Raw genomic sequence first — 25,766 nt, 5'->3', positions numbered from 1 at the left:
CCTACTCTGAGGCATATGGCTGCGTGAGTTGGTAATTAATTGATACGCAATTGAACATGCTGTTTTTGTGGAAGAGTGCACAACTTCTTACCACCAGTAGCTCTCTGATAACTACAAATTCACCATGGCATAGATCATAGAATAATGGAATCATAGAACAGTTTGGGTTGGAAGGTATCATCTACCTCCAACCCCCCTGCCATGGGCAGGGATGCCACCCACTAGGTCAGGTGAAACTCTTTCCATCCTCTGTAGGCTTCCTTTTTATGTCTGAGTTTAGTAAGGAGCCTTTTTCATCCATGCAGGCCTCCTGACATTTAAGCCTGACTTCCTTTTTGTTGGGACGCATAGCTCCTAAGCTTAGAGGAGGTGATCCTTGAATATTAACCAGCTTTTCTGGCCCCTCTTCCCTCCAGGGCTTTATCCCATGGTACTCCACCAAACAGATCACTGAAGAGACCAAGGTCTGTTCTCCTGAAATCCAGGGTAGTGAGCTTGCTGCATGCCCTCCTTGCTACCCTAAGGATCTTGAGCTCCACCATTTCATGGTCACTGCAGCCAAGGCTGCTCTTGAGCTTCACCTTCCCCACCAGTCCCTCCTTGTTGGTGAGAATGAGGTCCAGCATAGCACCTCTCTTTACTGGTCCTCACATTGAGGTTCTTGAAGGTCTATAGAACATTCAGACCCTACTCTCCTCCCATCCTCCACCTCCTGCAGTCTCAAGGCCGTCATCTCTTGGACTCAGGTAGAGAGTTCTACCTATGGTAGAACAGTGAATTTTACAGTCCCTGTCATGGCAGGAGCTCATGAAGTCGTATGAAGACAAGATGTGCGCTCCTACAGAGGAGCTAGAAATCAGACATTCAGTCCCACAAATGTGTGTGACCTTGGTGGGGAAAACAGCATTGTGATCATCGCTTTTGGGAGGCCTGCAGGAAGAACGTCTTGGTCTCTTGAGTGTGTTAGTCCAGTTTGGCCTATTCATACTTGGATTTGGCTAATAATGATATGATATTCCTCTCTTGTTCCTGTGTGATGTGATTGTGAGGTTTTGCAGAGTTCTTCCCTGTCAGCAGAGTCAGAGCTGGAGGCTGTGTGAGCAGTCACAATGTCTTGTCTCCATGTGCTACTGGCTAAGTACTACTGATGTGGGCTGTGTGTGCTTAGTTTGGGCAGGCGATGTGGCTGAAGAGGAACCAGAGGAAGAGGATGAACAGCTGGGAAACCTGGATGAGGAGGAAATTAAAAAGATGCAGTCAGATGAGGTACTGTCACTACTGTGTCTCTTCCTTTTCTGTGGTTTTGTTTTTTTTTCGGGCCTGACCATACTGAATGGAGATTAATTCCAGAATGCAAAGGGGAGTGAACCTGTGCTATGACAAGTATAGCATAGAGGATATAGCAGAAGAGGTATTATTTCTGACTGATATTTTGCATGATTTGGTGATAAATGTCTGCCTTCAGGGTATTTGGAGAGGCTCAGCCTTAGTCTGATAACAGTTGTTACAGAAACATGAAGTGCTGCTGCAGAAGAGGGAAGAAGCAGATCAGCAATGCCTTGAATAGAAAATATCTATTTCCCATTTCCTTCTCCCTAGTATCACTCAGAAGAGGCAAAAAATGTCCCAGGTTTGTCCCAGAGTCCACGCTTTGAGAAGTTAAAGAGGTCCTAGACTTCTTATGTACTGATACTTTTTGTATGTATCAGTTTCGGTTTTTGCCAAGCTACCCAGAAATTCAGCATGCCCTTGACAATGCTGCCCACAATGTAATTGTTAGATCAGGAAGCCAAAGAAACTGGTGTGCTTTGGTCAGGGCAGCCATTGGAGCTCTTTGCGTGTGAAGCCCAGGTGTGTTTTGTTTCACCTCTGGAGAAGGTTTCATCTGTCTTCTCTTGTGTGTTTTCTATTTTTTTTTCTGCCTAGGGCACTGCTGGTTTGGAAGTGACAGCGTATGAGGAAATGTCCAGCCTAGTTAATTACATACAGCCTATCAAATTTGACTCCTTTGAAGTCTCTGCCCGTAAGTCATACTCAGTCCTTTCAGGATCCTGAGTATTTCCATTTGACCAGGAGAATACTGTTTTCAAATGCTGCTGTTTTCCACTTACTTTTGTGACTTGCTTGAACCTATTTTCTGCTGTGTTCTCTCTCTCCCACAACATACGTACAATACAAACACTCTCCTTCTGTTCTTCTCCTTGTAGTAAGGAATTGATAAGGAAAAGACAATGATATGTCAGATACTGCTCTCAGTTACATCAATGAAAATGAAAAGCAGCAGCTTAAGGCTAATGACATTTATGTGATCTTGCTTTGCTGCTTCTGAGGGCAGGATTCAGCCCAGCTTTTCTTAATGTATGAAACTGGCCTTCCTCTTCTGTGGTGATTAGGACCCTGGCTGGTGACAGAAATATCTGAAATGCTGAAAATGCATGCAATTTCTTCATACACAATAGGTTCCTCTAAACAGTCACAACATCTGGACCAGAGAAAGGTAAATTGCCTTGATAGAAACCAGCAGCTGGTAGAAAGTGGTAATAAACAGGTTGAGTGCTTCTTGAGCCCATTGGTCCCCACACACAGAATGGGGAGCTGGGTACATCCTTTGTCTAAACACTTCTTATTTCCTGTTTCTAGAGAAGAACCGGAGTTATGTCATCTCTTCCTTCACAGAATTAAAGGCTTATGATCTGCTAACCAAGTTCCCTATGCAGTTTGTAGAGTATCCTTTTGGCAATGTTTGCCCATGGTAGTTGGTCATATGGAGTATGGGAGCTAATATGAAGCTTGAGTTAAGGCTAAGGTATGTCCAACTGGCCTCTGGTTTCAGGACCCGGTAAGCTCTTCATCAGAGGTATAAAGAGTGCAGGTGCTAGAGATGTGGGAGCTTCCAGGGTGTGCTGGGGGGCTGTTCACAGAGATTCTTGACAGATTCTTGTATCCTGCTGTAGTAAAAGCCAAGACTGTCAGCTGTTTGCTTTTAAACAGAAAGGGATGTGGGAAAGGAGCCTGTTGTTGCGTGGGCCTCTCTTTTTAGAAGGCTCTGAGCATTCATAGAAGAGCTTAAACAACTCTTTAATCTGAATACATGAGCTAGCCCCAGGGTACACAAGGAGTGCTCCAGACTTGTTTCCAATAGAGCAACTGTAGATACAACAAGCGACAGATGAGCCGGATTTACCCCAAAGGCACCCGGATGGACTCCTCTAATTACATGCCCCAGATGTTCTGGAATGTTGGCTGTCAGATGGTGGCACTGAACTTCCAGACTATGGGTGAGTGTCACATTGTCCTCCAGCTTCTTAGTGGGTGAGGCTGTGTGCTCATGTTTATTGTCTCTTCCTTCACTGCTGTTTCCTATGATCGCTGTTTCCCTGAATGCATTTACTCTGTGTGCCTTGTTCCCAAAGTATTGCTCTTCTGCCTGAGTCTCCCACAGACCAAAAGCACTTTCCTAGGCCCGGCACAAACCTGGTATGCAGTGCCTGTGATGCCTGTCCTACATAATTGTGCATGCACACATACACAGGCTTGCTGTCATCCAGTATCTGGGTACCATCTCTGACTGTTCTGTAACATGATGTCAGAGTAAATAACTTGTATGGATGCACCAGAAGTAGCTGACTCCTCTTTTACAAGGCAGCAGGCATAGCTCCATCTGGCTACAGGACTGGACTGTCTGTCCTATTATTTCCAGTATACTGACCTGGGCAGGAAAGAAAAGGCCATTCCTTGCTGTACAACCAGCATAAGAAAGACATAGAAAAGCCTCCAGATAAAGTGCAGTAAAGAACACCATTCTTCTTCACTATCTCATATATAAAGAGTGTAAGAGACTTCATAGGATCAGTAGGAGAAAAAAATAATTTACTTAAGAAGTGAGAGTGATAGATTGGTTACGAAGGGTGTATCATACTGAAGACAGATGCAGAAGCCACAAGACAGTGTCCACAAGACAATAAGTAGCAGAGGAGATGGACTGAGAGGAGGCCCAAAATGACAGGAGGAAGGAGTAGAGACAACTATTTACTTCACACCCAAAATAGTGGGTACTTCTTAGTAGGTTTTAATTTAGTTCTACCCATGATTTATGGTGCAATCATAAGCAAACCACTTTACCTTTCTTATAACAGCTGCTGTAATATTTTTCCCTGTAGGGTGCTGAGAGGCTTAATTAGTTTTTGAAAGGCCTTTGTGAGCCCTTGGCTAGCACAAGCTATAAAAGTACAGCATCTTTCAGCTCATGCATACTACACAGGACATCTGATGAGGTCCCACAGAAATTTTTCTCATTGTTCTCCTCTGTTTGTATCTCAGATGTCCCCATGCAGCAGAACATGGCTCTGTTTGAGTTCAATGGCCAGTGTGGCTATCTGCTTAAGCATGAATTCATGCGGCGTCCAGACAAGCAATTTGACCCTTTCTCTGTGGACCGCATTGACGTGGTGGTGGCAAGTACCCTGTCTGTCACGGCAAGTACAAACCGTGGTGCTGTTCCTCCCCTGACAGCCATATGCTGTCACCACGTGTATAACTGGCATGTATGTCCCCTCTATTTATTACCCAGTAGGGTTCTTAGTGGCAAATGAACCCAGAGAGTCCTGTGGGAGAGTGTTACCATGGCAACTCCCAGTCTTTTCACTATATCAAATTAATCATAATCACATGAAAATGGAAAATTAGCATCTGCCACACAAAGAAGCCAAGGCTGTGATGATGGGGAGGGAGGAGGTTGGAGGAAGTGCTGAAGCAAGAAACATGGGCGAAGAAAAGGTAAAAGAAAAGCCTAATGTGGATTGGAAGCTGCAGCAGAAAAGATGTTTGGGGCTGGAGGGGGCCTTAAAGGGTGAAAGTATGGGTGGGTTCTTTTGTTTTATTCTTTTCAACAGTTGCTAATTATGTTTCTGCTTATTTCTAGATACTTTCTGGTCAGTTCCTCTCAGACCGCAGTGTGAAGACATATGTGGAAGTAGAGCTGTTTGGGTTGCCAAGGGACACAAAACGCAAATACAGAACCAAACTGACCTCCACTGCCAATTCCATTAACCCTGTATGGAAAGAAGAGCCTTTTGTTTTTGAAAAGGTAGTATCATTTTATAGTCATTTAGATGGAGAATCTTTACAGATCCTGTTGGTCACAAGCACTGCTTTGAGAGGTCAATGACAACAGAAGGGACTCCCTTCTGGAGATCTCAGTCATGGCTTTAGACACATCAAGGAGTGTTCCACCCTCAGATAATACCCAAACAATGTTGTCCAAAACAACTCCCCATTAAGATTTCCAGGTATGGATACGGGGAGTTGGGAACATTTCTGGCAATAACAGGCATCAAGAATCTCCCTTCTGTGACACGCTTTAGACTGAATTCACTAATCAGCTTTGAAGACGTCAAGCATGAGGGAGCAGAAAGGAACTGAACGTCTGTGGTTAAACTGTGAATGAGAAGCAGACATACAGGACAAGTAATGGGACCAGCAGGAGGTTTTCAGCTGTGCCAGATTACAGAAAGCTGCCTTGTTTGTCTTCAAGAATTCAGTGGTCACTAGTTCAGCTGTAGGGCATGGGGGGAGGTTAAGTCAAAGGTGATAGTAATGTCTGGCCTTTCTGTTGTAAGTTACAAAGGCAAAATATATGTTACACAATTCATCTCTGTCAAGCACACTGTGAAATCGCAGATATTTTCAGCCTACTTGGGATGTGGTAGATAAATATTATCCACATTTCAGAAAACACTTTTCAAGCTACAGTTTTGACAGAATAATTTTTAGTTCATTTTATGGCAGAAGGAAATGGGGGGAGGCTGATGAAGCAACTCTTATGGCAAAGTTACCAAGCTTGCTAAATTATCCTTCCAAGTTCATTTCCTTCTCTGGTGAATTGCTTTGTGGAAATGCTAGTTCAGTGGATTTATTGCACAGTTCGTTCTTTAGGCAGCCTGCCCTCCTTAAGTCTCTCCTCTGAGATGCCTGTGTTTTGCGGAGTTTTTGTAAATTCAGTTATGTCTGTGACAAACCGCAGCCTTAAATTACAAGATGTGGAAATAGACGATGACTTTCCTGGAGAGATGGCGTTGTTTTGTTGGAAGGAGGAGAGAGTAAAATTCTACCTAGTGAAGCCAATAGGCTACTAGAGATCAGAACATAGTTGCCTTACTCTGATCTTTTTTTTTCCCTTAGATCATGATGCCTGAGATAGCATCTCTAAAAATCGTGGCTTATGAAGAAGGAGGGAAGTTCATTGGTCATCGTGTCATTCCCATTATTGCGGTGCACTCAGGTAAATTTTGTGGAAATCCCTTCAACTTTTGTAACCTTGAGACCTATCCATTTGAAGCTGGTGAAGAAAATATGGACATCTGCTAATTTTGTTAATTAATCTCTGGTGTAGAATATACCTGTAGGCAGTGGAGCCTTCAATTCATCCTATTAAAGCCTTGGTTTAATGCCTTAATATATTCACAATGCTCTCCTGTAGTCAGAGACTGTCTTACTGTTGGAGTACACAGATGAGAAGGGAGAGAGATTGTGTCAGCTTACCTCTTCTGCTTTCTGTTTTCAGGCTATCACCATGTTTGTCTCCGCAGTGAAAGCAACATGCCACTCACTATGCCTTCTCTATTTGTGTACCTGGAAGTAAAGGATTATGTTCCTGATGCTTGGGCAGGTAGTATGCGTTAGTTGGGGGGGAGGGGGGGTTGCTCTGGTCTTCTGCTCTCAAATCTAGAAGCATTTTTCCAGCTGTGGAGGTGCTTTCCCACTGCACCCTTAATTCCTTGTCAGAGTGGGACTTGAGCACATACTATCATCCTGTCACACCCTTGCTTTTAGATGAAGAGAGGTGGCCACTTGCACTGTTATTGTGACCTGTTCCCTGTGTGGACCACGGTGCATGTACCTGATGTGCAATGTAGATGCAACTCTGTCTCTCTGGTTTGCAGTTGGTGGGCCTCTTTACCACGTTTGCACAGTGGCATGGAGCAGTTTCCAAGTGCAGAGGTGACTCTGAGGGACTGGCAGCAATAGGGTTTTACGGAAAGGATTGCATGGGAAGCACAGGAGAGAAGCTCTTCCCTGTGTGAAGAGAGGGGAGATTCTTGCTGGTACTGGCATACAGAGATCTTCCTTTAAAAAGGGAATGGTCAAACAGAGATTGAGAGAGAGAAATAAATGAGGAAAACAACCCCCTGGAGGTATTAACAGGAAAACCTTTTAACAATCATGAACAAAGCCATGCAGAATTTTGATGGCATCAGCCACAAAAGTTCTTGTGAATACTTCTGTTTCAACTGCAGGCATCTTGTGTTTGCTCTCTCCTTTGTGTTCATATACAGGAACATTATTCATGGGGGAAATCAAGTGAAATTGATGGTTTTAACACAGATTCATAAAAAATATCAGTTTTATACAGGATTGAACTAGGCTTGGAGCAGGGAGGTGTGCAAGCTGGCAGTCTTAGCCGGGCTTTGGAGCTTTTGGGAGCAATACGCTCTTCTCAGCTCCTTATAGCTGTCTGTAAACATCAGTTGTGAGCCATCACGGTAGAATAGGACTGAGGTGAAGACAGTCCCCTCCCTTTGTGCTGTCAGGGAGAAAGTTGTTACAAGTAGAAAATACAAAATATCCCTTCTCCACAATTTCCCAATTTAGGCCAGAAAGGGCAAGAAAAAGCGGAGTAGTGTGTTATTTGATAATCCAAGCAAAGACCTCCTTTTTGTTTCTAGATCTGACTATTGCTCTCTCCAACCCAATTAAGTTCTTCAGTCTGCAAGATAAGAAGTCTGTTAAACTAAAAGATGGCTCAGTGGAGGTAAGTTTTCCCAAGTCCTGTCATTGTCTAAAATATGCTGTGTGAATTCAGCCTGAAATAGAGGTGATTGCCAATAGGATTCCCACTAACCTGGAACAAGGCTGTCCAGGATGGGTCTATTTGTTGTTTCTAGCCAGAGGCAGGCAGCGAACTGCCCTCAGGATAGAAGTGGAAAGTGTTAGAGACTAACAGCAGTGGGAGAAGCTTCAGAGACTATTTCATACATTGCTACAGTTTCTTTTGTCTTAGTTCTCTTAGGTTAACACCACTGCCAGTGAAGAGGGAATCTCAGTGGTGTGAAACACATGCCTGAGCCCAACAAGGGAGAAAGCATATGACAGCTTTGTGTATCTTTGCTACAACTTTTGTTTGCTAATCTGATGGTCTGTTTCCATCTGCCGTGCTTTGATTTACCTCTGATCTTTGTTTTAGAGGCTTGACATGCAGAGGAACTTCCCATCTGCTGAAAGTAACGGGATACCAGACTCCACTGGGAAATTCAGCACCCTTTTTGCAAATGGACCTGCAGGTAAAGCTGTGGATGTGGGATGAGTTTACAGAAGGGAAAGCCTGTACACTCACATGGCTGGAAGGCGAAGATCCTTGGTAACAGGATCTGAACCTCTCAAGCCAAGTCACCAACTTAAGTTCTGGTGCTTGTCATTAATGGCAAAAGGTGTAGGTATGCCTTGACTGTTGTGGCAGGAGTGGGTGTGACGTGTATACTGCTTTTACTCCACAACAGAAAAGTAATCCCAGATATCCACTAAGAATACTAGGAATCAATCTGAAGGCTCAACTGGCATGAACGTCTTTTCTCTCCAAGGCAGGGCTAACTTGTTGGGCTAGTATCACTGTTTCCTGGGAGGTAAATACCTTAGGAGGGAATCGAGGAAGAAGTGGTCTGTGGCAAAGATGTAGCTTTTCATCCCAAGTGTGAAATTGGAGGTTGGACTTTAATTTTGAGCAAAGACATGAGAGTTCTGGATGTTTGTGAGAGAAAGGTTGTAAGATCGGCTTGGTTCTATCACTTAACACCTTACTGCTCTTCACCTCTTTGTTGTTCAAGGATCTTTTTCTATAGATCACTCCGTTGACTTCTGACATTTTAAGTATGTTCAGATCTCTCTGAAAACTCTACATTTTGAAACTGCACTTAAACCAGCATTCTGTTACGTAATACTTGGGGAGCTGTAAAGATTGGTAATTTTATTCATCAGCTCAGATGAAGACGAGACTCATTTATAAGATTCACTACAAGTTCAGAGTAAGCAGATCCCACATCTGGCATTCTGCAAGACTGTGAATGGAGCACAGTCCTGTGTTTTGACCACTAGATCAAATGGGGACCTATTAACATAATGAGAGCAAAAGCCATATAACTCTGCTCAGCCACGAGTTAAAAAAAAATTATGGATTTGCCTGACCAGAAGTCAAGAGACAAAGTCTCTTTCATTTATTACTACTATAAAAAGCATTTATTACTCTGTTCAAATAAGGAGTAGCAGAGAAAGATTTCACATTGTTTGTTCCTCTCATACTGGTACCTTCTTGGCCTTGCGAAACAAACCAACAAACATTAAAGATGTATTGGTGAAAGTGCTAGAAGGGAAATTCCTTTAATATGCTTCTAATCCAAACTGATTGATAGAGTAATTTCAAGTTAGGTAAGAGCATGTTCTCTACCATGCACTTAGATTAACTCGTTCTGTTCTGATCTATTGTGTAGTAATTGACAGCTAATCAGTGTTTCTTCCATATTAGCCGTATTAATGTAGTTAGTGTCCTTTCAAATATGTTGGCATTGAAACAATCTGTTTTCTCAAATTTCATTATAGTCTCAAATATCTTCCTCAACTTATCAAAGCAAGTTAACACATTCCAAATCATCGCTAGCAATATTCAGTTATTAAAGACCAAATGCCCTTTTTTTCTCCATCAAAGCCAAGAATCCTGTTCCTTTTCTGCTGTGCCTGTTAACAATGTTCCCAAGCACTTCAGCATCTCAGCAGCTTAATTAATTCTTTCCTGTTCACACCAGCAACCTTTGTGTGTGTGGCTCATGTTCTTGATGAGCTCTCTACTGTCCTTTTTCAACCCAAAGGTTCAAGATAGAACATAAACAGGAACCTCTTGTGATTTCAGGAGCAGTGGCTTTGGCCAAGGATGAAAATGTGATAGAAGTGACACAGATTACAGGTAACTCTCTTTATGCTGTTCCTATGGGCTGAGGCCTTGCCAGTCATCTTGCATTCCCTTGCTGCCCAATTTCCAACTGGGATAGAATTGAAACCTGTTTGCAAATTAATAAAGGCCTGACCCAGCCCTGCTGGATGTAGCCAGCATAAAGGACAAACTACTTGAATCCCTTGGGCTCGGAACCCCCTTCCCCTGCCTACAGCACCATTTACCCAGTTTGACAACTGCTCTGGTGCGTGACAAGCTCTCAGGCTGGGACTGAGCTCACAGCAGGTCTCAAGGAGAAAAGAAGCTTGAGAGTTGCCATGGTCCATGCCTTATGCCCGCTCAGCCACTGCTGTAAGCACAGATTAGTGAGAAGAGCTTTGGACTGCTCAAGCATTAGCCTTCTGGGGCCACAGGCTGCAGCAACACTGCTGCACTTCACTTCATAGCAAGGTAGGAGGCTTAGAGCTATCACACAAGTTCTGCTCTGGCCAGATTTGATGGGTCCATTACCTTGACTAAACCAGACATGTAACAAGGTATTGTTCAGCTGGTTTTTTGTTTGTTTGTTTGTTTTTTGTCTCCATGCAGTATGGTACAAATCGATACAAAACACTAATAACCAGTGTGCCTAATTACGCTACAAAATTGAACTGAAGGCACAAGAATAAACCTGTTGCCCTCAGGACATGTTGCCAAATAACTGCTATATGCAGCAAGGGTTTTTTTGGTTGATTTTTGGTTTTGATTTTTTTTTTTCGGTTGGTTGGTTGGTCGTTTGTTTTTATGTTCTTCATAAACAAAAATGCTCCACGAGACAGAACTATGATTACATTAAATATGTACTCTGGCAAGAGGCATCACATAATATGGAAGTGTAGTGGGCTCTGGTTTGAAAGTCTAGACTTGTTGACCAAGAGACTTGCATTTAAGCTGTACACTTGAGTTTCCTCAATACAAGTCTTTTATAAGTAGTTGACCCTGTGCAGCATTGCGCTGCAGACACGCCCACGAGTTCTGTTAATTTTTGCACATTCCACGTCAAAAAACAGTTACTTCCCCTGAGAAGATAACTCCTTGTGGCTTTTCTGCCACAGATAACTGCATCTTAGTGACTTGCTGCTGTCAGATAACAAAGTTCTCCAACAGTTCACAGGCACCTTTCCTCCTCATATTTTCACCTACCTAAAAAGGCCTTTCACTCATTCCTGACAACTAAGGGAATGCCAGCTCTTAGAACTGGAGGGAATGAAAGCTCCTGTCATTGTAACTTGGCTTTGCAAAAATAAAAAATAAAAAAAAGTAATTAAATAACAAAGCTTTTCACTTGCAATTAGAACTGCCAGCTAGCTTAACAGTTGGGCTGTGCTTGGGATGCTTAGAATTGTGGAAAAGGATCCAAGTCCTGAGATAGACCTAATGGCACGTTACCACTATTGTGTTCTTCTGGCCAAAATACCAAAAGTCAGCAATTCTTCTGGCTGTCCCCAAGCCAGGCATCCACCAGATGGGGAACTGAGCTGTATGTAAAGCTTAAAAGAGAGAGGAAAAGCTGAATGAAGGCAGTGCTGAAAAAACCTGTCTGACCCCAAAAGACATCACAGCAGGGTGAGAAATAGTGTGTGAGAGAAAACAGCCTCTATTTTTGTATTTTAGAGCCTCAGACAGCCAGCCTCGCAGAACTGCAGCAGATGAAGCTCTTTCTGAAGCTGCTGAAGAAACAGGAGAAGGAGCTAAAGGAGCTGGAACGGAAAGGAAGTAAACGAAGGGAAGAGCTGCTGCAGAAATACTCTGTCCTCTTTTCAGAGCCTATCTACCATGGAGGCAAGAAAAGGGCAATACACTCCAGGAAAACCCAGAAGAAGAGGTAAATACAGCAAAGGGTCTTCAGTAGGGCTATCTGGCCTCTGGGTCAAGAAAACCAAAGCAGAGAGACCCCTCAGATAAACAGGGATGAGCAGTGTGCTCCCCTTCTCTGAGGGGAGCATGGAGTGATGTGGACATCCACATCTCCCTGGCTTTATTGAGGGTTGGATGGGTGGGACTGTCGGGAGCATATAAGCATCTCTAGAAGCAGTACAGCTGCTGTATCTGTTCTGCAGGAGTCTGACAACAGGTGATGTTGGTACTACATGTACAAATCCTGTAGTAATGGCAGAAAGCATTGATAGCCGAGTTTTGGAACTGAAAGAGAGGCTGGAGATGGACCTCATCCAGCTGGGGGAAGAACACTATGATGGGATTCGAAGGAGGAAGGAGCAGCATGCCACAGAGGTAAGGACTGCATCTGTCAACAGAAAACGTAGCCTGGGAGAACCCCTGCAAGGACAATGTGAAAAACCAAGCTCTTCACTGAACTGTGAGCTCAGAAATGTGGCCACGGGGCAGAAAACACTCCTCATAGCAATTGCTAGGTCCATACAATGCAATTAAAAGAATGTAGACAGTGATACTTATTTGGTAGAAGCTACAAAATCCAGCAGAAACATTTTTAAAGGCCTGCAATTTGAAAAAAAATATGAGAAGTAACTGCCCTGGTGCACATCAGGCTCTGTCTCAAACTCTTCTGATAGCTTAGCTTCAGGTTAACATAGCATTTATTGGCTTCATATGTTGCCAAGTGCCAACTGTATAGGAGCATAGGTACATCAGGTTGTACCATGCTTCTCACAGCTGCCTCCTCAATGCAGTACCATCAGAGGTAGGGTGACACATCGGAAGCCCTGCAGGTTCACCAGTGGCAAGCATCAGAGCATTACAGACAATGCTGTAGGGACAGTCATATCCACTGCTGTCATGCAACCAGAACAGCTGACACGTGGGAACAGAGCAGCCCCAACAATACGTTCAGTGCTTTCTATTGACACGCATCCATGCTAATGAATGGAAAGCCTTGCAAAGGACAGTACTCTGAGGACCACCCCCAAGCATTGACAGCAGGGCTGGATCTCATTCCTCTTGAAATTTGGAAAGTGCCTTCCAGTTTGTCTTAGTTGAAGTCAAAGTAAGTGCCTACATAAGATGTTGCTAGTTGGTCCTGCAGTGCACGAGTGTTTCCTATCGCCTTGGGTCCACCACCTTGAGCAAACACTAGCAAGAGACACAATGCCTGGAGACAAATTGCAGTCCACAGACAGTAATAATAAGTATGGCATATGCTACCTACCCATTGTAACGAAAGGGGGATGACTCCAGGAATCAGAGGCCGTTTCCTATTGTTATTTTGCTGAGAAATTTGCATCATGTCTTAAATTTCCCTGGTGCACTTTGGCTTGACAAGAACCTTGTAAAGCTGTATGCAATACTGGCTATCCTATACCAACCCTGAAGGGGAAAAAAAAAGTTTCTAAAAAACCTGTTTCTTTAGAACTAGATTATGTAGAAATCATGCTTATCACTAGAGAAGCCAAAGGAACAAAACATCCCCGTCTCCCAACTCTGTCAAACGTTGTGAGATTTAGTGATCAAGGCTACAAAGATGAAATAAAAAACTGAGTTCTCTCTACATGGCACTTAGCTCAGCAGACAGATTTTCTCCTTTCCAGCTGTCTCAGCAGTGCAGAGAAGGTTCATTGAACTATCACTGTGGCAGGAGTTTCCACAGGACAGGAGGCTCATCCTCTTGTTAGCTTCTGTTGTTTAGAAGGTAGGCTCCAATGCTATTTCCCATTTACCCACAAGTACCGTGAATCTGTTGTCGTCTCCAGCACAGAAAGATAGGAGGCTGTCCACAAAGACAACCTGGAGGTGTGTGACCTGGTTCACAGAGTATTTTTCTGAAGCCTTGGTGCAGTCAGTCCACTAGCACAGTCTAATCTTTGTGCATGTCAGAGCTCTCTGATGTGGTGCAAGGGTTTGCACAGAGTCTCATGGATTAGCTGGCCCTTGGAATTCAGTACAGGGAGGGATAAAGCTGAATCTGGTGGTAATTAGATGTTGATGGTGCACTATGTCTCATCTTTGTTTGTTTGTTTTTGATCTTGTTTTCATTCCCCAAACAGCAAGTTACCAAGATAACGGAGTTAGCGAAAGAGAAGCAGACAGCTGAGCTGAAGGCGCTGAAGGAGTCATCAGAAAGGTAAACTTAGTACTTGAATAGTAAAGCGATAACACACAGCTCTTATTTCGGGTAGCATTTTCTGTTAGATCTCAGAGCAATGTACTACAGTGAGCGAGTGAATATGGGAGAAGAGAGTTATTTCTTTGGTGAGAAATTGAGGCACAGCAATGTGATGTAGGGTCTCACACAGTTACAGAGTGGCAGTGCTGGGAAGACAGCTCTTGTCTTGTGACCCCCAGCACAGTGTTCCTGCCACGAGGAACCAAATAGGTACTAGTGTTTGAGCTGCAGTAAGTAGCCTTGACTGACTAATTCAGAAAGATAGGAAGTAAGAGTGCCAGTCACTGGATGTCATCTCTGTCTGCTGTAGTCAGTACATCACATAATCCCTTCCAGAGACTGACCAGCTCAGACTGAGTGGAGTTTTGGCCACTACTTAAATAGGCTGGCAGAATCAATTCACTAATTTCTAGCCAGACATATATCCATTTGTTCTTGCAGTAACACTTTCCTGAAGCTAAAATCCTTGCTCATTCCTCTTTGCCATTAAATCCTCTCACAACCTTTAGTTGCTAAGTCAGACAAAACTTCCTCTTTTTGTGTCCTCCCATCAAGAAAGATTCTGTTTCTCTCAGCTATGGATTATATTCAGACAGGACTAAGAAAAACAGGTTGAGTAACTAGGTAATGGTTTTCTACCAATAGGATATCATTTAGTGTAGTCATATCTACAGCTTGCTGTGAGGAACTCCAGAAAGATTCAGAGATCTTGAGCAATAGGTAATAAGGTGGTAGATAAATTCAGTGTGAATAGATACAAAGTAATGTGTACAGAAAGAAAAAAACATAGCTCAGCTGTACACAGGGATGAGCTATTGTAACTCAGGAAAGATGATCTTCAACTGCTGTGGGCATTTCTCTGCAATCATGTGCACAGTTCTGCAGTAGCCAAAGTGGCAAACAGAATTTTAGGAATTGTATGGAAGAAAGATTGAGAGGTGTGTGGGAGAGGCAGATAGCAAAGTCAGCATAACCTCCAGATGTATTTCCATAGTGCAGTCACCTTTTCAGTATGCCATCTTAAACAAAAACCTTTGAAAGAGCAAGGAGTGACAAGGATAATCAACAGTAAGGAGTAATTTCTGCACAAAAAGAAATTAAATAGGACTCAGCTTGGAGAACAGATGATTGAGGGGGATGTGACAAATGTGTAAAATCATGAATGGTATGGAGAAGAAGAACAGGGAAGTGATTACTCACTGTTTCTCATAAGAGAAGAAATGTGGAACACCCAGTGAAGTACTCAGGGAGTACTTCCACGGAGCAAATAAATGCAGTTCCTTGCCTCTCAGGGCAAGAAGCAGTCCAAAAGTAGAGCTAAACTCCAAGTATGAGAGATGTGCATGGGAGATAAATGCATAGAAATAGGAGCATAGACAGGAAACTGGTAAGGTGTAGAAGGGAAAAATTACCCTACAGCTGTTCTCTTTCTTTTGCTTCCCGTAAGCATATCTTCTTTCCACTGTTGGAGGCAGGACTCCAGATGGATGGGCCACAATTTGATGGCCATTCTCATGTCCACCTCAGCAGCTCTCCTGCTGTAATCATTTTGTACCTGGATGGCCAGGATGGAGGCACTGACTGTGTGTCAGAAGACTCTTACACTAACAGACTGTCAGCAGACTCTAACACTAACACCTTTCTCCAGCTGTCTTGTCACCTTCTCTGGCCTGTAGGTAGCATTTTTGATGGCCACATATGCCTCAGTCAGGGACAGAGATCTTGTTTGATTTTTTTTTTTCTTTTAAACTATCTTACTCACTGATCGAATGCCTTCTAAGCATTTATGGTCTCTGCTTTGTGGATCACATCCCATAGTTGATGCTCCGCTCTACCTGCCTCAGGTGTTCTTTTTTAGCTCTCATATAACCGTGTAGTTCCTTCTCTCTCTTTTTTTTTTTTAAATTTAGCAGTTTAAGTAGAATCATAGAAGGTAGAATCATTTAGGTTGGAAAAACCTCTAAGATCATGTAGTCCAACTTTTAACCTAGCGCTGCCAAGTCCACCATTAAACCATGTCACTAAGCACCACATCTAAAAGTATTTTGAAGACCTCTAGGGATGGTGACTTAACTACTTCTCTGGGCAGCCTATTCCAGTGCTTCACAACACTTTCAGTTAAGAAATTTTTTCCTAATATCCAGTCTAAACCTCCTCTGACACAACTTCAGGCCATTTTCTCTTGTCCCATCACTTGTTGCTTGGGAGAAGAAACCAATGCCCACCTCGCTACAACCTCCCTTAAAGTAATTGTAGAGTGTGATAAGGTCTTCCCTGAGCCTCCTCTTCTCCAGGCTAAATTATCCCACTCAGCCGCTCCTCATAAGACTTGTTCTCTAGACACTTCACCAGCTTCATTGCCCCTCTTTGGACACGCTCTAGCACCTGCCTGTCCTTCTTGTAGTGAGGGGCACAAAACTGAACACAGTTTTCGAAATGGTGCTAAAAGTCTTACTGACATGTAGGTAGACCACATCCACAGTCTTTCCCTCAAGTACTTTCAGTAAGTGTTCTGCTGCTCCAGAGGAATCCAAATGTAGGTATACAATACAACTTAATTATATAATGTGTTTTCTCCTGTGCTTTTGTTCTGCCCCCCAAAAAAAAAAAAAAAAAAAGAAAAGACCTCCAGGACTTAAAATATTTTTAAGACTTATGACTTTGTCTCGCAATCACTCAACTTTGCTTTTCTGTACAGTAGGCACTCTTCAGAGAGTGTGTGTGGTGGGCTAACGCTGCTCTGTCAGCCTGTGGGGTTTGTAAGCAGTCCTGTCTCTCACAGCACACTTTTCTCTCCGCAGTAATATTAAAGATATTAAGAAGAAGCTGGAGGCCAAGAGAGTGGACCGAATCCAAGCCATGATGCGGAATACTAGTGACAAGGCTGCTCAGGAGAGGTACTGAGGAAGACGTTACTGGTCTTTACCTATGGGGAATGCTAGCTATACTGCTTCAGGCAGGGAACAGCGCTACTCCACAGTCTCTGTCACCATCAAGAAAACTTTCTAAAGCAACCAAACAGGTAGTGGCAGAGCTACAGGGGGTCAGGGAAGGTTTGCTGGCCTGCCCTCTCTCATGGCATAGCATTGTTTTCACCATTTCATTTCAGTACACAGGCATATATGCAGTGAAGCCAAACATCTGCTCCCTAGCTGCAATGATAATGTCATTCCTGCAGTCACTGCTGACAGCGGCTTCCGGGGCTTTCTCCCTAGGCTTAATTCTTTTTGTGTATGGCAGTCAGCAAGATCCATGTCACTTACTGGACTTCTGAATAGCCAGAGAGGCATAGAGCATTTCTAAAGAAATACTCCCTTCTGCAGGGATTAGGAGCTAATACAAAAATACAGGGGAAGGTCATTATGGTGGAGAAATGGTAGCTTGGAGATGACCCTCCCCTATGGCCCCTGTGTCTTTGGCTCTGTTACATGTCTCAGTTACTTGCCAAAGTGATAACATACCTTCCAGCCAGTTCAGCTGAATTCTAAGAGTGCTTCTAAATACTTCCTGCCTGCCTTCATGCCTTAGTGGGCACTTTCCCCCTGTAGAATCAAAACCAGGTCTTCCCAAGCCTTTATAGAATCTGTAGTAAGTTTCAGCAGCCCTCTCAATTAAGAGGTTGTATTTGGGCATATAATGGCTGCATCCTTCCTTTACAATCATTTTGTTATAAAAATAATATTCTGCTACCAGGCTTGTGTATTCAAGTACTGCTTGATATGAATCAGTTTTAACAGTTTCATGTGTTTAAGGGTATAGAAAAGAGGCTATGCTGCCTCTTCTGCTTCCTGCTCATAGTAAGGTCATTTTGCTGTCTGTTAAATTGAAAAAAAAATAGAATTTTACATCCAATTGTTTGACTAATGTCTCTGTCAAATTCGAATGATGTCTATTTGCCCTTTCCTAAAATTAGAGAAAGCTTGTAATGTAGGAGGACACTAAGCAAGTATACCACACCTGTCTTTCTGTGTGGGCACTAGCAGTCCTATCTTGCTGTATGGCACTTTATCAGTATTGATAAACAGGTTTTGTATCAAGATAACAGATGGATTCTAGTTTTTTTATACATTTCTTTTCTTTAAAGGTTGAAGAAAGAAATAAATAACTCTCATATTCAGGAAGTGGTGCAAACAATCAAACTGGTAAGTTCTGTGACAATCTGCCACAGCACGTCTGTTTTCTGCAAAGTGGGGGTGTCTCGTGTACGTCATCGGCATGTGTCACAGGCAGAATGTGAGTTCTCTGAGGTATTTAAATCCCATTAAATTGCTACTGTATTGAGGACTGAACATGTACTTTAGTCAACTAAAGTGCAGCTGAAGACAGTTACTATACTTATTAAGATACTGCAGGTCCTTCAGTATTTAATCAGTCCTCCCACCAGGCTGCAGATATAGTGCAAACAGAGCAGTCTAGCTTCTGGCTTTCTAATTCAGGTGGTATAGTTTTTTTTGTAAGCATTACTAATTGGCAGCATAACCCCACATCTATTTAAATAATAATGTGTGAAATTTTGCAGAAGGGGAGATTGTCCTACCAATCCCCTTGTAGAGCATGGCCCTGTGTGTGTTGTTGAGTGCATGTACACATTATGTATACTTTTGCAGTGCTTACGTAGCATTGGTGTTCAGGGTCTTGAGTACTGGACAAGTAACTCAGAGCTAGCAGAATTTGTTCAGAATTGGGAGTGAAGGTGTTACTGTTGGCATGTGCTTTATAACCCTGTCTTGCTGTTACAAGCATTTGTTTATGAAAACTTAAAATTCGGTGGTTTTTTCTTTTTGTTCTCTTAAAGGTGATAGAAAAAACAGCCAGGTATCAGCGGAAACTGGAAGAGAAGCAGGCAGATAATCTGAGAGCAATCAAGGAGAAAGAAAGCCAGGTAAAGGCAATGATTCTTAGGTTCAATGCTGCTACTCCATACAGTAAATCCACACTACCCCAGGGGAATCAGCGTTCCTTGTGTATTCTTTAATTACAGCTACACTCATCCTTTGCACACATACTTCAGACACCCCACTCGTCAGTATGTTAAGAAAATGAATGGTTTAGAAGGTGGCTCCATAGGAGCCTTGACAGAGCTGAGGCAGAGTTGCTGCACTCATACACTCCCTCTCCCAGCAACAGCTTCCATCCAATCATACAAAACCCTAAATTTAAAATGTGATGGAACTGTATTTTTAGAAGAGGTGAGGCTCATTCCTGAGCTACTCATACTCTCAGAACACACAAAACATGTTCATGTACTTTGGAGGTTGATATGCAAAGAATGTGCAGACAAGTCATCCATCAAATTGTGATGCAAAACAGAATAATGTAAATCAACATGCAGCCTTCCTCCCCTCTTCATCTTCAGGGAAGACAACATTTGCCTGGGGGATGGAGATAAGTCATTCAATAGTGGGTTGAAACCAAAATTGCGAAGTGCTAATATTTCATCATATTGGCCTCTCTTAGAGTACATTTTTATACCATTCTCAGCCTGAACTCTACTTTGCTTCAGTGTTTAGAGAATGATTCAAGGTCTCTGTTTGCAGCTTCAGCAGGAGGCAGTGGCAGAGTATGAGGAGAAATTGAAAAGTCTGAATACAGAGGTGCAGGAGATGGTGAAGAACTATGCAAAAGTAGTCTTTCCTGAAGAGCCAGAGATGTTGAATGAAGCAGTTCTGAGCATTCGTAAGGAAGAACAAGGCTCTACAGAGCAACTGGAAGAGAAGATCCCTGTGGCAGAGGTGTCAAGGCTTACAATAGCTATGGCTGAGCCCCCAGAAACCAAAACAGATGGTAATATTGAGGAAAGTAGATTCTGAGAGATGCTTCCCTTACTACTCACTGTTCCACTTCAGGAATGTTTATGGACATATATAGTGAAGTTAAAGACCAGCTTGACAAACTACTCTCTCTCTCCATGCTGGGAAACTCCTGAAATTCTTCAGGGATTTACTACTTTGGTATTCTAGGTATTGAAAGTAGGCTGATGAGCTCACCTTCCGGAGCACGCGTCACTGTCTTCTACAGTCTTAGCACTAATCTGACTCAGCAGTGAAGGGGCCTGTGGCTAACTACAAGCTAGTTGTTGACACTGATGGCAATGTCTACATTAATACCTGAGTCTGGGTTCAGACAACAATTTTCAGAGCAAGTTCCCTCGTCATTCATCACAGATCTGTTCGCATCATAGCAGTCTCAGAGCTAGATTCCTTTGAACAAGCTTTAACTGAAAGACATTCTACAATAGCCTACCTAACAGGCTTCAACCAGCCTGTGAAATACACAGAAGTATATAATATTATATAACAATAACACCCTGTGAAATATACATAAGTGTGGGTGTCAGGTGCTCAGCAGAAACTCTTGTCCCGTAAAGCACCATTCCTTCTGGCAACACTACCTGCTAACAGACACAGCTTCTCTTTATAGGAAGAAAGGTTGTTTTGATAGAGCTTTTTATGCCATCTTTTTTTTGTCAGCATACCACTCCCTTGCACAGCCAGTGTTGGCTTTTTAATTTTTTCCCCACAATAGTCAGATGAGGAGATTTTTCAGTGCAATGGTATCCATAAAACAGCATTTCCTTCTGTGGCAATGTGCATTACCAGCATTCTAGCTTTTCCTCTTTCTTTCTTTTTAACCTACACTTATCCCCAGGGGCTGATTCTCACTCCTAATTCTAACTTTATAACTCTGACATGTCTTCAGGCAAGTTCTTAGATCTAGATCCGGTACCTCCTGAAGACCCTGCTAGTCTTCAGCAGGCTTGTTGGACAATTATAAGGCAATAATACTATGAGGAGTCTAAGAGACTTAGCCTTAGCATTTACTCCTGCTAACACAAACACGCTTGCAGAGTTCTCACCTACAATAATTTGACATTTTTAGAGCGTCAGTGAAACTTTTTCCCATGGAGCTAATTTAGCTCCATATTACAGGCTTAGCATAACAGCACTTACCAAAATTTCTAAACTGTTTGAAAATAATTGTGTTGCTTAAAGAGCCAGCCAGTTATATTGCCCATAAGAGTACCTTGCACAGAAAGCTGAGCACAGCTCATAAAAAAATACATTGAATTATCAGAATGGTAGCAGAAAGAACAGCAAAAAACAGAAGCTTCTTTCACAGGCTGCCATCCCAGTTAATGACAACAGAGGGGCTCAGCAGTAATCTATAGAATATATTCTTTGTTGCTGGGAAAGCCAGCCTCCTCAACTACCCATGTTCTTTGGGGCCTGGAGGGGAAGACCACACACTATTTCTGTTTGCCAGAGTACTGTTCACACCTTCCCCCAAAGCCTTAGTCACTTCCCATTTTGCTATGAATTATGCCCACCTGGGACTAACAGCAATTTCACCCCGTTGGTGACATAAGTCTTGTTTCACAGCCTGATGCTGAAGGAAAATTGCCCAGTTGTATGACTTTAAAGGGCAAATGGTACTCAGCCTCACTCAGCCCTAGCAGACACCTCTTGCTGTCTGTCTTCACTAACATCAAATCTTCCAGCAGAACACACTGGGAGGTCCAGGTTCCCAATATCATGGCTTTGTCAGAAAAAAAGGATAGGGTCCTCTTAGCTATCTTTACACTTCCACTTTCTAGGACAGCAAAGCCTTATTTTGTGAATGCAGAACTTACATCACTGTCCCCTGCCTCCACATGTACTTTCTCTCACCTGTTTTATGACCTTCTGCACGGAACAGCTTTGACACAGCAAGTTCTCACTCATCCAGAAGGAAGGAACTGGAAACATATGGTCCAACTCTTTTCCTAGCACCATGTAAGATAGACTCTGTTTATGGATCCTAAAAAAGCAGAAAATAACAATAATTCAGTACAGAGTAGCAACATCCTGGCCTTCCTTATACCAAGTCCTGAAATAACATTAGCCCAAGAACTGGAGTTTGGCCTGCCAACATATACATGCACCAACTCACAGGGGCTTTGCAAAATTCAGCACTTGTATTCACCAGACTTCATAAGGGGAGAGGAAGCACTGATCTGACCAAATGAAAAAAGACTCGTCTTTCTTCAGTTGTCCATTTTGTCCATAAGCAAGACAATAAAAGTGGTGGAAGACGATATGCTTGGGGATACAAAAGGAAAGGGGAACTGCCACTTTTTTATTACAACTGCTCATCCTGGCAGTCAGATAATAGAAGTCGAACCTTCCACATTTTTAATCTTTTCAAGTGTGTGTGTGTGTGTGTGGAGGGGGAACCACAGAAAACAAAACACTGCTGTACATAATCCTGGACCTGCAGTTGAGCAGATTTGCAGCTACTATATGTCCGAGCACCAGCTGCCCAGAGACCCTTGCATTGAACTGACCCTTCAATGCACTTGGCCATTCAAGCCACCTTTTACTGTGGCAATACAGAGCTGCAGACAGTACAGTGTCTTTAAACCCACCCACAGAAGATAAACAGGTGAGAATCCTTTCTGAAAAGTTGCTTCTTCCCTCCTCTTGTTAGTGAAACTTTTGCCTTTAGTTTGGGACAACGAGCGGTGTTCCTGACTCCAGCGACAGTCTGTCTCCCGAACATGCCACTCCACAGGGTAACCTGTTAGCCTTCCTCACCCCTCAACTTGTTCTTCAGCTTTCTGTCTTTCCTGGAAAAGTGAGCTCAGTCATGGCAAACCTACACCATGCAGTGTTTATTACATGAGACCTGTTACACCTAGAAACTGCATTGAGAAACGCATCATGAAGTGCTGCTATAAAAAAACAGCTGAAGTAGACATGAGCAATGAGATGTTCCAAACCTGGTCTGACATCCAAGAAGAGACCGTATCTCCCCCGCGGCATTAACATAATACTGGAATTGTGTATTGTAAATTTCTGACTTATTTATTTTCTATAAAAAAAATAAAACATTGCATTTCTTACAAAAACTGGATCACCTTTTTTACTTTCTTTGATTGAGGTTAGCAGATATGGGTGCAAGTCCCAAATGCTGCACAACATACGCATATGTTAATATAGACAGCAAATGCCCAGAGTTTTCTGCCATCTGTGCCTGCAGTCCTCAAATTCAGCTTCTTCAGTTACTAAATATGCAGAGGTGGTTTTTTTTTTTTTTTAAATAAAAAACCCTACATCCTTCTCACACACATTCAGCACTAGTTCATTCCATTCTTTATTGTACTTAATAACCAAATCTAGCAAAGCCATTTTCTGACAGCTCAAATACCACTCCTGATTACCATTACAGGCAACCTTGCCTGACTCTCACGTAGTGGCATCCTCCTCACAAGCACAAGTCAGAAGAGCATTTCAACAGGAGTCAAAACTACTTTGGTGAGTTCACACTCCTCACGTTGGCTTATTCCTAGTTCAGCCTAGCGAAGGGCCTGCCTAGAGACAGAAAGGCCTTTCACAGACATACCAGAACAGCGATGCAGGGCCTGGCCTGCAGTGTCTTACATTTGCAGGTGGTCGTCTCCCACCCTCCAGACCCGAACAATGCCAGCTTACCACAACACGGGCTCAGCTCCCTTCCTTCACAGCTCATTGTGACTGCTGGTTGGCCTCCTTCACACGTACAGTGCGGCTCTGCCATGGATATCTGTTACTAAAGGCCACTTTCCTTCTGCTGACAGCAGTGCCTTCTCTGTTGCAGGACCGAAGTTTTTGCTTCAGGAAGAAGGTGATAAAATACTGCTTTCCAGTTAGACCAATTTTGCTGCTTTTCTAGAATAGCCTTCTCCATCCCTGAAGTCTCACTCGTGCTGTGAAGTTTGAGGGCCTTCAAAAAAAAAGATGACAAACATCACAGCAAGGGAGAACTGCAGCCAGGAAGCAATTTAATATCTTTTATTAAACCAGCTTGCAGTGTTGGCAGTTCTAAACTGCAGCTCATATTCATTAGCCCCCTGCTTTCTACAGTGAGGAGCTGGCAGTGGAGATCAAGGATGGTGTTAGAAATGGGATCAGCACAAAAGGAGAGGCTGCTTTCCCAGTAAAAACACAGAGCAGAGCCACAGCAATCACAGCAGTAAGGGAGATTGCAAATGGAAAACATACCCAAAAAACACCCAGAAAAAACTCTTGTCTGGAGTGGGGTTCCCCAGTTTCTGCTAAGCACCCACTATTTCCAGACAAAACAGCCACACCACACTGCCTGCAATTACTCACCGGGATTCAGCCACACATGGATGCAGCTGGAAAACAGGGAACTGCACTTAAGTACATGCAAACTTCCTATCAGCATAAATATAAACCAACAACGCTCACCGTTTTACAGCCTGAGACTGTTGATAACAAAAGCCGTTTGGAGCTGTTTCTAACTGTATTTCCAGGGGCACGACAGCCCTCACCTGCTCCATGTCATTACATAGCATGCATTGCTTAACACACACAAATTGTTTGTTGTGCCTCCTGCCCTACTGCAAGCACACAACACCCAGGACTGCAGAAACACAGCTCTCATACTGGCTAAAACAGGGGGTTGTCCCCAGCTTCAGACACCCAGTCCATAGTGACCATCCCAAATCCCTCCAGACAGTTTTTTTAGAGGTTATTTTAAAGGATAATTCATCTCATCTCTCTCTGGAGGGCAGTCAGACACCTAGTTCAGACCTGATGTGGACATGGGGTGCCCCCCTCTCCATGCATTGCCAAAGCACAAGGGATTAGGTTTTTTGCACTCACATCCTTACAGCAAATGAATATTATGAATAACAGAATAAATGCAAGTTACAGGGACATACATGTAAAGCCAGGGCAGAGCAGCAGGGCTTGAGCTAGTGGAAGACTTCAGTCCTCTCTCCCATGACAACACTGCCTAAAAAAGAACACATTTCACAGGAACAGGGACAGCCCTAATCACAGTCTCGGAGAAAAGGAGAAGGACGAGCCCTCTTCCTCCATGTAGCACACAACAGGACAAAGACTGTCTCTCTAAGCCATGTCAGGCAGGCTCAGCCTCACTCAGGCTGCTCCCCACCTACAGCAGCCCTAGGAAAGAGGGACAGCACAGCTACAGCCCCTTCCCTCTGGCCTGCACCAACTCATCCGGCACCACTCGTAAGAAATCCCCAAATCCCCAGCTGCTTCGTTATCTGGAGACCTCTTATCTTTTTAGCAACTCCCTTCAGTGAGAGCTCCTGTGCTGTCTGTGAGCTTTTTGAGGTCAATATAGCAGGCTGAACCCAGTACTCTTCTCTTCTAACTTTATTAGCTCTTTTTGCCATCAGCTCCAAGCAGAACATCAGTTCTCTTGGCAGCCTTTGGACAACATAAATTGGTTAGGCAAAATGAGGGCTGATATAATGCCAAAGTAAAATGCTCTTAATGAGACTTCTTTTTAATGGTGTGGACATTTCAAAAAATAATCATAGCTCAGCTAGACTATGACACAGATGTAAGAAAACTCTAGTAGTTTGGATTCATGTTATCAGCATCCTGTGATGTCTGAAACTTGAGGAAGAAAACTCACCATGACGACCCTTAAACCACATCACAGCTCCTATTGTGCTGTTGTGCTTCTGCTGTTAAACAAAATACTGGTACAGCTTTATCAGGTGATTTATGCAGAAATGCATGAAAAATAGGTGGAATATTTAATGTACATTACAACTCAGTGCTAAAAAATCAGCTAAAAGTACTTTTCAGAGTGTATACAGAAGAATCACTAAGTGTAAGCAAAGCCACATCT

General features: G+C 43.2%; 1 protein-coding gene across 4 annotated transcripts in view; it reads left to right on the top strand.

Moving 5' to 3' along the window:
• PLCB2 (phospholipase C beta 2) overlaps positions 1–22,999 on the top strand; it is a 64,240-nt gene extending 41,241 nt beyond the window's left edge. For 3 of the 4 annotated variants that reach the window (XM_040558591.1, XM_040558590.1, XM_040558592.1), the window contains 18 exons: positions 1,169–1,266; positions 1,927–2,023; positions 2,641–2,725; positions 3,154–3,278; positions 4,321–4,475; positions 4,922–5,086; positions 6,181–6,280; positions 6,563–6,667; positions 7,725–7,810; positions 8,243–8,339; positions 9,956–10,009; positions 11,651–11,861; positions 12,097–12,268; positions 13,996–14,072; positions 16,916–17,011; positions 18,199–18,256; positions 18,910–18,996; positions 19,652–22,999. In XM_040558591.1, the coding sequence (XP_040414525.1) occupies positions 1,169–1,266; positions 1,927–2,023; positions 2,641–2,725; positions 3,154–3,278; positions 4,321–4,475; positions 4,922–5,086; positions 6,181–6,280; positions 6,563–6,667; positions 7,725–7,810; positions 8,243–8,339; positions 9,956–10,009; positions 11,651–11,861; positions 12,097–12,268; positions 13,996–14,072; positions 16,916–17,011; positions 18,199–18,256; positions 18,910–18,996; positions 19,652–19,924 (2,141 nt within the window). In that variant the 3' untranslated portion in view covers positions 19,925–22,999. The remainder of the gene's footprint in view (positions 1–1,168; positions 1,267–1,926; positions 2,024–2,640; positions 2,726–3,153; positions 3,279–4,320; positions 4,476–4,921; positions 5,087–6,180; positions 6,281–6,562; positions 6,668–7,724; positions 7,811–8,242; positions 8,340–9,955; positions 10,010–11,650; positions 11,862–12,096; positions 12,269–13,995; positions 14,073–16,915; positions 17,012–18,198; positions 18,257–18,909; positions 18,997–19,651) is intronic. The other variant, XM_040558593.1, reaches the window with a different exon arrangement.
• Positions 23,000–25,766: the final 2,767 nt, after the last annotated feature.

Source organism: Cygnus olor, chromosome 5, assembly GCF_009769625.2.
Source record: "Cygnus olor isolate bCygOlo1 chromosome 5, bCygOlo1.pri.v2, whole genome shotgun sequence".
NCBI lineage: Eukaryota > Metazoa > Chordata > Aves > Anseriformes > Anatidae > Cygnus > Cygnus olor.
The sequence above is the reverse complement of the archived record's forward strand: the minus strand, read 5'-3'. Positions and strand labels throughout refer to the sequence as shown.